At 49.0% G+C, this 12,447-nt stretch overlaps 1 protein-coding gene across 1 annotated transcript in view; it reads left to right on the top strand.

Moving 5' to 3' along the window:
• The window catches only part of LOC129693317 (neurobeachin-like protein 2), a gene marked incomplete at its 5' end in the record, with an annotated part of 143,723 nt that overhangs the window by 122,682 nt on the left and 8,594 nt on the right, over positions 1-12,447 (top strand). Inside the window, 5 exons of the mRNA XM_055630164.1 lie at positions 559-653; positions 2,625-2,741; positions 5,421-5,582; positions 7,681-7,829; positions 10,101-10,236. Coding sequence (XP_055486139.1) covers positions 559-653; positions 2,625-2,741; positions 5,421-5,582; positions 7,681-7,829; positions 10,101-10,236 — 659 coding nt within the window. The remainder of the gene's footprint in view (positions 1-558; positions 654-2,624; positions 2,742-5,420; positions 5,583-7,680; positions 7,830-10,100; positions 10,237-12,447) is intronic.

Here is a 12,447-nt window from a genome sequence, read left to right as displayed (position 1 = left end):
AGTATCCCGTACCTGCCTTCTCTCCATACCCTCTGATCCCCTTAGCCACAAGGGCCACATCTAACTCCCTCTTAAATATAGCCAATGAACTGGCCTCAACTACCCTCTCTGGCAGAGAGTTCCAGAGATTCACCACTCTCTGTGTGAAAAAAGTTCTCCTCACCTCGGTTTTAAAGGATTTCCCCCTTATCCTTAAGCTGTGACCCCTTGTCCTGGACTTCCTCAACATCGGGACCAATCTTCCTGCATCTAGCCTGTCCAACCCCTTAAGAATTTTGTAAGTTTCAATAAGATCCCCTCTCATCCTTCAAACCCCAAAGTATACAAGCCCAGCCGCTCCATTCTCTCAGCGTATGACAGTCCCGCCATCCCGGGAATTAACCTTGTGAACCTACGCTGCACTCCCTCAATAGCAAGAATGTCCTTCCTCAGATGAGGTTACCATGAGGCAGCAATTCTACTGCTGTGCCACGATGCCACCCCACTCACTCTGTGACAAACACGTCAGTTAAACGGCATCGGATGCATTGTACTGAATCACACATTTTCTCCCTACAGATATAGTGACATGCCTCGCACTGGACCTCTGTGGTATTTACCTGATTTCTGGATCAAGAGACACCACCTGCATGGTGTGGCAGGTCATACAGCAGGTAAAATGCTTCCCGGTTACATGTCAGGATGAGAAATAAGGGCATTTTAGGGTCGGTTTTACATTTACTCACGTTCATAAGTGATAGGAGCAGAATTAGGCCATACGGCCCATCTAGTCTACTCCGCCATTCAATCATGGCTGATCTATCTCTCCTTTTCAACCCCATTCTCCCCATAACCACTGACACCCGCACTAATCAAGAATCTATCTATCTCTGCCTTAAAAATATCCACTGACTTGGCCTCCACAGCCGTCTGTGGCAATGAGTTCCACAGATTCACCACCCTCTGACTAAATAAATTCCTCCTCATCTCCTTCCTAAAGGAACGTCCTTTAATTCTGAGGCTGTGACCTCTAGTCCTAGACTCTCCCACTAGTGGAAACATCCTCTCCACATCCACTCTATCCAGGCCTTTCACTGTTTGGTACGTTTCAATGAGGTCTCCCTCTCATCCTTCTAAACTCCAGCGATTCCAGGCCCAGTGCCGTCAAACGCTCATCATATGTTAACCCAATCATTCTTGGGATCATTCTTGTCAGAAGTTTGGGTTTGAGTTTAGATTATTGTCCCGTGTACCGAGGTACAGGGAACAGCTTTGTCTAGGGGTGGTCTCCAACCATTATGGACTCCACCCTTCGTAATGTCATTTGTTACCAGCCCTGATTTGTTCTGGCCTTTTCCGAACAGTCACCGATTTTTCTCCAGAGCTGCTGCCTGGCCCGCTGAGTTACTCCGGCAATTTGTCTCTATTTTCGGTATAAACCAGCATCTGCACTTCCTTCCTGCAGGTTTTATACATAAATACAATCGTCAAACTCCAATATCATATGTGGAGCAAAGGGGAAGATACAGAGTGCAGAATATAGTTCTCAGCATTGTAGCGCACCAGTTCCACAGACAAAGTCCAATGTCCGCAATGGGGTAGAGGTGAATCGGGCAAACCCTGGCTTATGGAAGGGCCGTTCAGAAGCCTGATGACAGAGGGGAAGAAGCTGTTCCTGTTATGTCCTGTGATGCGTTGGGAAGGATAAATTGGCAATAGAAATATCGCAATGCAGGTTTATCAGATGTATTCCATAATTTCACCAAGAATTGTAGCATCGGGAGAAATGATGCAACCCACTTTAATCTCATCAGGATAATTAAATGGTTATTTGATTTGGAGGTTTTAAGGACTTTGTTGCAGGAAGGTCTTGGAGAGGAGAGGGTGCAGAGGAGCTTTACCAGAATGATGCCAGGATTAGGGGGTGTCAAAGCCGCCACAGCCAGATATAAAAACAGCTTTTTTTCACAAGTAGTAGCTCTAATCTATAACCAAAAATATGCAGCCTCCTTTTGCTCTGGTATTTTATTTAATTCACATGTTTAATCAATAACGTTTTATTATTAATGTTTAATGTTCTATATGTCATTCCTAACTGTCACTGTATATGTCATGTTGTCACTTGTGGGCGGAGCACCAAGGCAAATTCCTTGTATGTGAATACTTGGCCAATAAACATATTCATTCATTCATTAGCTACAGGGAGAGGTTGGAGAAACTAGCATTGTTTTCTCTTGAACCCCGGAGGTTTACGGGGGAGACCTGATAGATGAATGTAAAATCGTGAGGCATAGGGGTGAGCGGTCAGGACCTTTTACCCAAGGGGGCGGCATGGTGGCATAGCAGGAGAGCTACTGCCTTACGGAGGCGTCTGGAGAAGACCCGGCTGCATTAGCGGAGAGGTCGGCGCAGCAGTCGATGTGGGGGGGGGGGGGGGGGACTGCTGTGAGGGAGGGGGGTGGACAATGAACAATGGGGGGGGGGGGGGGAATTGTAAAGTTGTAAGCGCCCTTTATGTGGCGGCTATTGACATACCTTGTGTATTCAAGCAAACAGTTTCACTTTGACTCATCCGATGTGACAATAAAGTATTCAATGCAATTCAATAATCCGTGCCTTTGATCCCCCTCTGCGTGTGTTGTCAGGGTGGCTTTGCGAGCGGCTTGGCCCAGAAGCCCGTACAAGTGCTCTACGGACATGATGATGTGGTGAACTGCGTGGCCATCAGCACGGAGCTGGACATGGCAGTATCAGGCTCCAAGGTAAGGTGTACTCAGCCTCAACACTGACGTGAACCAGGTAGGGCACGAAATTCATGAAATCAATTCCATTTACTGCCCCGAAGATCAGCCTGGTGTCACATCTATACCCAGACCCCATCCATCTCACAACCCAGAGACAGCGTGTCTGTGACTTTTGCCTTCTATCACAGTGAGGAGGTGCCTGATAGACTCACTGTTGTGGATGTTAAATCTGTGTTTATTGTGTGTTTTGTTATTTTATTCTATGTCATGACTGCAAGGCATAAAATGTTGTTCAGACTGTAAAGTCTGAATGACAATAAAGAATACTTGACTGTATCCCCCATTTCTAATCACACCACAATACACCGCTAAGTTTAGTTTAGTTTAGTTTGCTGTACAGATAGATTCAGATTCAGATTCAGATTCAATTTTCATTGTCATTGTCAGTGTACAGTACAGAGACAACGAAATGCATTTAGCATCTCCCTGGAAGAGCGACATAGGAAATGATTTGAATAAATAATAATAAGTGTCTGGGGGGGGGGGGTGATTGGCAGTCACCGAGGTACGTTGTTTAGTAGAGTGACAGCCGCCGGGAAGAAGCTGTTCCTCGACCTGCTGGTTCGGCAACGGGAGACCTGTAGCGCCTCCCGGATGGTAGGAGGGTAAACAGTCCATGGTTGGGGTGAGAGCAGTCCTTGGCGATGCTGAGCGCCCTCCGCAGACAGCGCTTGCTTTGGACAGACTCAATGGAGGGGATCGAGGAACCGGTGATGCGTTGGGCAATTTTCACCACCCTCTGCAATGCCTTCCGGTCGGAGACAGAAGATATTCATAAGTGACAGGTAAAATTCTTCCCTTTTATCATAAGGGAGACAAAAATGCTGGAGAAACTCAGCAGGTGAGGCAGCATCTGTGGAGGGAAGGAATAGGTGACGTTTCTGTTCGAGACCCTTCTTCAAACTGAAGAAGGGTCTTAACCAGAAACGTCACCTATTCCTTCGCTTCACCCGCTGAGTTTCTCCAACATTTTTGTCTACCTTCGATTTTTCCAGCATCTGCAGTTCTTTCTTAAACCTTGTATCGTAAGATCATTAGCGATAGGAGCAGTATTTGGCCATTTGGCCCCATCTAGACTACTCCGCCATTCAATCATGGCTGATCTATCTCTCCCTCCAAACCCCATTCTCCTGCCTTCTCCCCATAACCCCTGACACCCGTACTGATCAAGAATCTATCTACCTCTGCGTTAAAAATAGCCATTGTCTTGGCCTCCACAGCCCTCAGTGGCAAAGAATTCCTCAGATTCACCACCCTCTGACTAAAGAAATTCCATAGACTTCAGAGATACAGCGCGGAAACAGGCCCTTCCGGCCTCCGAGTCCGTGCCGACCAGCGATCACCCTGTATACTAACACTATCCCACACACACTTTGGACAATTTACAATTTTTACCAAAGCCAATTAACCTACAAACCTGCACGTCTTTGGAGTGTGGGGAGAAACCGGAGTGCCTGGAGAAAACCCATGCAGGTCACGGGGAGAACGTGCAAACTCCGTACAGTCAGCACCCATAGTCAGGATTGAACCCGTGTCTCTGGGGCTGTGAGGCAGCGACTCTACCGCTGCGCCACCATGCTGTCCCACCACCATTTCTGTCTTTTATATGCATAATAGGGATGTGTCACAGCACGGTTTGGGAACAGCTCCATCCTAGACCCGCAAGAAATTGCAGAGAATTGTGGACGTAGCCCAGACCATCGCACAAACCAACCTCCCTTCCATTGACTCCATCTACACCTCACGCTGCCTCGACAAGGCCAGCAGCATCATCAAGGACCAGTCGCACCCTGGCCACTCCCTCTTCTCCCCTCTCCCATCGGGCAAGAGGTACAGAAGTGTGAAAACGCACACCTCCAGATTCAGGGACAGTTTCTTCCCAGCTGTTATCAGGCAACTGAACCATCCTACCACAACCAGAGAGCGGTCCTGAACTACTATCTACCTCATTGGTGACCCTCGGGCTATCATTGATTGGACATTACTGGACTTTAACTTGCACTAAACGTTATTCCCTTATCATGTATCTGTACACTGTGAACGGCTCGATTGTAATCATGTATTGTCTTTCCACTGACTGGATAGCACGCAACAAAAATCTTTGCACTGTACCTCGGACAATCAACTACACTAAGCACTGCCCATACCCGCCTCAACCAGTCATCATCACCTATACTTGTTCTATTCTATACATGGAGCAATTTACAAAAGCCAATTAAACTACAAACCCGAACGTCCTCAAGATGTGGGAGGAAACATGAGCACTCCGAAGACGTACATGTTTGTAGGTTAGCTGGCTTTGGTAAAGATTGTAAATTGTCCCTTGGTGTGTAGGATAGTGTTAGTGTGCTGGGATCACTGAGCGGCACGGACATGGAGGGCCGAAGGGCCTGTTTCTGCTCTGTATCTCTAAACTAGTGTGTGTAGGATAGTGTCAGTGTGCGGGGATCGCTGTACAGCATGGACACGGAGGGCTGAAGGGCCTGTTTCCGCTCTGTATATCTAAACTAAACTAAACCTGGAAGAAACCCGACAATAAACTAAACTAAACTACCAGTAAATATTTTGTGTCTTTTCATTGAATTTGGATTTTCGGAACCAGCAAAGATGGAGTTCAGCTTTTGTTTTGTTCCGCAGGATGGAACGGTGAATGTGCACACCATCCGGCGTGGGCAGTTCACCCGGACCCTGAGACCCCCCTGTGAGACCACCCTCCCCGTCACCATCAACACCCTGGTCGTTGGATGTGAAGGCCAGATTGTCATCCACAGCACCATCGAGAGCAGGCCCGCACCAAAGGTAACTACTGATTGGGGACTGATTGGGAACTGATTGGGGGTGGCACAGCGGCAGAGATGCCTGCCTCACATGATGCCAGCTCTCCAGGCCTGGAGCTGTAGCGAGAGGGTTGGGCAGAGCAGGCCAGGACTTTATTTATAGATGCATAGAAACTAGGTTTGCCAACTTCCTCACTCCTAAATAAGGGACAAAAGGTCAAAATACGGGACAAATTCCCCACGGCAATTCGTTGACCGACTGGGCCGTGGCTGGGTGAATGATGAGTTGGCCCCGGGTGCTGGACTGCACACAAAGCCCAGCCGGCGGGCGGGCCAGCTGAGGAGTTTTGGCCCCAAAGTCCGGCACCCCATCCAACTCATGAACCGATGATCGGCCGTGAGAAGGAGGGGTGTCGGCGGTAAGCGAAGGTCCGAAGGTCGGACAGCTGGCCGGGCTGCCGACCGACCGACGGGGCCACGGGCGAGGCTGCTGCTGCTGCTGCTGCTGCTGCTGCACTCCACGGGCTGCACTACGTCGGGACGGGTGAGGCGGGGCCGGACGCGGCGCTCCTCGACCCGACAGTCCCCTCGACCCGAGTAGTAGCGGTCAAATACGGGACAAGGGCGGTCCCGTACGGGACAAACCAATTCAGCCCAAAATACGGGATGTTCCGGCTATAATACAGGACAGTTGGCAATACCAATTTTGGTAGCAAAAACAGGAAGGCAGATTACTATCTAAATGGTGTCAAGTTGGGAAAAGGGGAAGTACAACGGGATCTGGGGGTCCTTGTTCATCAGTCAATGAAAGTAAGCATGCAGGTACGGCAGGCAGTGAAGAAAGCGAATGGCATGTTGGCCTTTATAACAAGAGGAGTATAGGAGCAAAGAGGTCCTTCTGCAGTTGTACAGGGCCCTCATGTGACTACACCTGGAGTACTGTGTGCAGTTTTGGTCCCCTATTTTGAGGAAGAGCATTCTTGCTATTGGGCGTAGGTTCACCAGGTTAATTCCCGGGATGGCGGGACTGTCATATGCTGAGAGAATGGAGCAGCTGGGCTTGTATACACTGGAGTTTAGAAGGATGAGATGGATGAGAGGGTATCTTATTGAAACATATGAGATTATTAAGGGTTTGGACACGCTAGAGGCAGGAAACTTGTTCCCGATGTTGCAAGGTCCAGAACCAGGGGCCACAGTTTAAGAATAAGGGGTAAGCCATTTAGAACAGACGATTCTGGACTCGCCCCAACATCGGGAACATTTTTCTTGCGGCTAGACCGTCCAATCCCTCTCTTGAATACATCTTGGACTCTATTCCTTGGAGCGTAGGACGGTGAGAGGTGATCTTATAGAGGTGTATAAAACCATGACGGGAATAGGAAACCAGCGCACCAGGAGGAAACCCACGCGGTCACAGGGTGAAGGTGCAACCACACACACACACACACACACCACACACACACACACGCCCACGCCCACGCCCACACACACACACACACACACACACACACACACACACACACGCCCACGGCCCACGCCCACACCACACACACACACACACACACACACACACACACACACACACACACACACACACCCACACCAACAACAACACACACACACACACACACACACACACACACACACACACACACGCACACGCACACGCCCACGCCCACACGGGCACCACGCCCACGCCCACACACACACACACACACACACACACACACACTCACACCCACACACACACACACACACACACACACACACTCACACACACACACACACACACACACACACACACACACACACACACACACACACACACACACGCACACACACACACACACACACACGCACACACACACACGCACACGCGCACGCGCACACGCGCACGCATGCACACACGCACACACGCACACACGCACACACGCACGCACGCACGCACACACGCACAAGACTCGAGGTCAGGATCGAACCCGGGTCTCTGGCGCTGTGAGGCAGAAGGCTCTACCCACTGTGCAACCCACCGTGCTGATTGTGGGGGTTGGTGTCATTCCCCTGCCGTCTCCTTTGTTCATTGGCCCTGTGCTTCTGTTTTGTCGTTGTTACTCAAGGATAAAATCTTCCTGCATCTTTATTCTGTGAACGGCAAGCACCTTGCATCCGTGACGATGGACGAGCAGGTGTCCACCATGAGTATCGTCGAGGAGTTTGTGGTTCTGGGCACCGACCAGTGCTCTCTACATGTACGGGATCTTCAAAGGTAGTTTGGCTTATTATTAAGATAAATAAACCACCCAAACCACCCCCTCCCCAGGTACTTACCCTTGCAACCGCAGGAAATGCTACACTTGTCGCTTTACCTCCCCCCTCGACTCCATCCAAGGACCCAAGCAGTCTTTCCAGGTGCGGCAGAGGTTCACCTGCACCTCCTCCAACCTCATCTACTGCATCCGCTGCTCTAGGTGTCAGCTGCTCTACATCGGTGAGACCAAGCGTAGGCTTGGCGATCGCTTCGCCCAACACCTCCGCTCAGTTCGCATTAACCAACCTGATCTCCCGCTGGCTCAGCACTTCAACTCCCCCTCCCATTCCGAATCTGACCTTTCTGTCCTGGGCCTCCTTCATGGCCAGAGTGAGTCCCACCATAAATTGGAGGAGCAGCAACTCATATTTCGCTTGGGTAGTTTACACCCCAGCGGTATGAACATTGACTTCTCCAATTTCAGGTAGTCCTTGCTTTCTCCCTTCTTCCCCTCCCCTTCCCAGCTCTCCCACAGCCCAGTGTCTCCGCCTCTTCCTTTCTTCTTCCCCCCCCGCCCCCCCCACCCCCACATCAGTCTGAAGAAGGGTCTCGATCCGAAACGTCACCTATTCCTCCATAGATCCATAGATGCTGCCTCACCCGCTGAGTTTCTCCAGCATTTTTGTCTACCTTAAGCTTATTATTGGAGCGAGTTTAGTTTTAGAGACGCAGCGCGGAAACAGCCCCATCGGCCCACCGCGCCCACACGAACCAGCGATCCCCGCACACTTACAGTATCCTACACACACTCGGGACAATTTACACTTATACCAAACCAATGAACCCCCAAACCTGTACGTCTTTGGAGTGTGAGAAGAAACCGGAGCACCCGGAGAAAACCCACGCAGGTGACGGGAACAATAGACAATAGACAATAAGTGCAGGAGTAGGCCATTTGGCCCTTCGAGCCAGCACCGCCATTCAATGTGATCATGGCTGATCATCCACAATCAGTACCCCGTTCCTGCCGGCTCCCCATATCCCCTGACTCCGCTATTTTTAAGAGCCCTATCCAGCTCTCTCTTGAAAGTATCCAGAGAACCTGCCTCCACCGCCCTCTGAAGCAGAGAATTCCACAGACTAACAACTCTCTGTGTGAATAAGTGTTTCCTCGTCTCCGTTCTAAATGGCTTACTCCTTATTCTTAAACTGCGGCCCCTGGTTCTGGACTCCCCCAACATCGGGAACATGTTTCCTGCCTCTAGCATGTCCAAACCCTTAACAATCTTATATGTTTCAATGAGATATCCTCTCATCCTTCTAAACTCCAGAGTGTACAAGCCCAGCCACTCCATTCTCTCAGCATATGACAGTCCCGCCATCCCGGGAATTAACCTTGTAAACCTACGCTGCACTCCCTCAATAGCAAGAATGTCCTTCTTCAAATTAGGGGACTAAAACTGCACACAATACTCCAAGTGTGATCTCACTAGGGCCCTGTACAACTGCAGAAGGACCTCTTTGCTCCTATATTCGATTCCTCTAGTTCTAAAGGCCAACATGCCATTCGCTTTCTTCACTGCCTGCTGTACCTGCATGCTTACTATAGTGACTGATGAACAAGGACCCCCAGATCCCGTTGTACTTCCCCTTTCCCAACTTGACGCCATTTAGATAGTAATCTGCCTTCCTGTTTTTGCTACCGAAGTGGATAACCTCACATTTATCCACATTAAACTTCATCTGCCATGCATCTGCCCACTCACCAAAACCTGTCCAAGTCACCCTGCATTCTCAAAGCATCCTCCTCACAGTTCACACTGCCACCCAGCTTTGTGTCATCTGCAAATTTGCTAATGTAATTTGCTAATGTAATTGCTTAATAATCTTATATGTTTCAATAAGATCGTACAAACTCCGTACAGACATCACCCATAGTCGGGAACCCGTGACTCTAGCGCTGTAAGTGCTGTAACGCAGCAACTCTACCCCTGTGCCATCATGCTGCACATTAGTTTAGTTCAGGGACACACTTTAAGAATATGGGCCGAACGGGCTACTCGTGCTGTCTGTTGTCTAATGTCTACCCTCTCCACATCCACTCTATCCAGGCCTAAAGGACTGTGGACCAAACCTGAATGAATAGAACTGGGCTGTGAATCATTTTGAATGGTAGTATAGGGTTGAGGGAGAGACATGCCTGCCTATGCATGCTCCTAACAATGTAAACAAAAATAAGTAACTTTGGCTCTGTGCGATGAGGTGAATTAATTCCTGTTTTGTTCTCAGTTTGAAGAGTGCAATGCAACCAATGGTCATGAAGGTGCCCATCCACTGTGTCTCTGTGACCAAAGACAACAGCCATATTCTCGTTGGTTTGACCGATGGGAAACTGATCGTGGTGGCTTCAGGAAGACCCTCTGAGGTGAGTCCAACTACAAAGCAGAAACAGGTGATGGTTTTCTCCGAGATCTTTGGTTTCCTTCCACATTCCAAAGGCGTACAGGTTTGTAGGTTAATTGACTTGGTGTACAAGTAAATTGCCCCTTGTGTGTGTAGGATAGTGTTAATGTGCGGGGATCGCTGGTTGGTGTGGACCTGGTGGGCCGAAGGGCCTGTTTCCAATGGTGTATCTCTAAATTAAACTAAAATACATACTTCCAAATTCAGGTACAGTTTCTTCCAAAGATAGACACATAGAAACATAGAAAATAGGTGCAGGAGTAGGCCATTCGGCCCTTTGAGCCTGCACCGCCATTTGATATGGCTCATCATCCAACTCAGTATCCCATCCCTGCCTTCTCTCCATACCCCCTGATCCCTTTAGCCACAAGGGCCACATCTAACTCCCTCTTAAATATAGCCAATGAACTGTGGCCTCAACTACCTTCTGTGGCAGAGGATTCCACAGGTTCACCACTCTCTGTGTGAAAAATGTTTTCCTCATCTCGGTCCTAAAAGTCTTCCCTCTTATCCTTAAACTGTGACCCCTAGTTCTGGACTTCCGCAACATCGGGAATAGTCTTCCTGCATCTAGCCTGTCCAACCCCTTAAGAATTTTGTAAGTTTCTATAAGATCCCCCCTCAATGTTCTGAATTCTAACGTGTACAAGCCGAGTCTATCCAGTCTTTCCTCATATGAAAGTCCTGTCATCCCAGGAATCAGTCTGGTGAACACAAAGTGCTGGAGTCACTCAGCGGGTCAGGCATCATCTCAGGAGAAAAATAGGTGACGTTTCAGGTTGGGGCCTCCACTCTATAGAAAGGTCCCTACACAAAATGTCACCCATTCTATGTCTCCAGAGATGCTGCCTGACCCGCTGAGTTACTCCAGCACTTTGTGGCTATCTGTGGTACGAACCAGCATTTGCTGTTCTTTGTTTCCACGGTTTCTTCCCAGCTGTTATCAGGCAACTGAACAATCCTCTCACCAACTAGAGAGCGGTCCTGACCTCCCATCTACCTCATTGGAGACGCTTGGACTATCTTTAATCGGATTTGACTGGACTTTATCTTGCACTAGTCGTTATTCCCTTTATCCTGTATCTGTACACTGTGGATGGCTCGATTGTAATCATGTATAGTCTTTCCGATGATTGGTTAGAACCCATCGAAAACTTTTCACTGTACCTCGCTCGGTACACGTGACAATAAACTAAACCGAACAGTTTCCTGTACTAAAGATAGACGTAAAGTGCTGGAGTAGCTCTGTGGTTCAGGCAGCATCTCTGGAGAAAATGGATGCAGCGATGAAGACATCATGCTGTTGTTCGAAGAGACGCCAACGCTCTCCGATTCTGCTATCGAACACGAGAGGTTCCGGTTTTCGGAGAGCTTCAGCCATCTCCGAGAGTGTGAAAACGTAAAAATAGCAGCCGGAGTCGATCCGAAGTTCACCTCTGACACCATGTATAAAGTACTATTCATAAAACTCCATAATAAGTACTTTAATAAAATACATACAGGAACCAAAGGACCTGCAGGCTCGAAGGCATAGATTAAACTGAAAGCATTTTGGCTGCTCGCATTCCACAAGGTGGCATAGTGGGAAACCCGACATGGATTACGGATCGGGTCAGCAATAGCAAAACCAGACATGGATCAAATCAGCAATAGTGATTGATCTACAGGTGATGTTTCAGCTCGGGACCTTTCCTACAGTGATTGTGAGGAGCGGGAACTGGAAGCAAGAAAAGGCCATGCTGGCAACAGATGACCTCAGGCCTCCAGGTGGTTCCCCGTTAGGCAATTTGGATAGTGAGATTGGTGTGGTCCCAGGAGCGATACATCATTGTGAAGGGTGAAACTGGTTCACAGATTTTTCGGTGGGGGGCAAGGAGGGGAGGGGAGTGTTTGTAAAAGGAATATATAATCGGAGAATTCAACATTCATAAACGCCCTGACTCTCAGTCTGAAGCAAGGTCTCAACCCGAAACGTCACCCATCCCTTCTCTCCAGAGATGCTGCCTGTCCTGCTGTTACTCCAGTATGTTCGGTCTATCTTCAGTGTGAACCAGCATCTGCTGTTCCGTCCTACACATTTCGTCCGCTCCACTGCAAAATCTCCGCAAGATATGCCTACTTTCTCCTCCTCTCTCCGACGAAAATTCTGCTCTAGACTCCCTCTTCCCTGACT

Source organism: Leucoraja erinacea, unplaced genomic scaffold, assembly GCF_028641065.1.
Source record: "Leucoraja erinacea ecotype New England unplaced genomic scaffold, Leri_hhj_1 Leri_258S, whole genome shotgun sequence".
NCBI classification, from domain to species: Eukaryota; Metazoa; Chordata; class Chondrichthyes; order Rajiformes; family Rajidae; genus Leucoraja; species Leucoraja erinaceus.
Note: the sequence above shows the minus strand (reverse complement) of the source record. Positions and strands in the feature narration are given on the sequence as shown.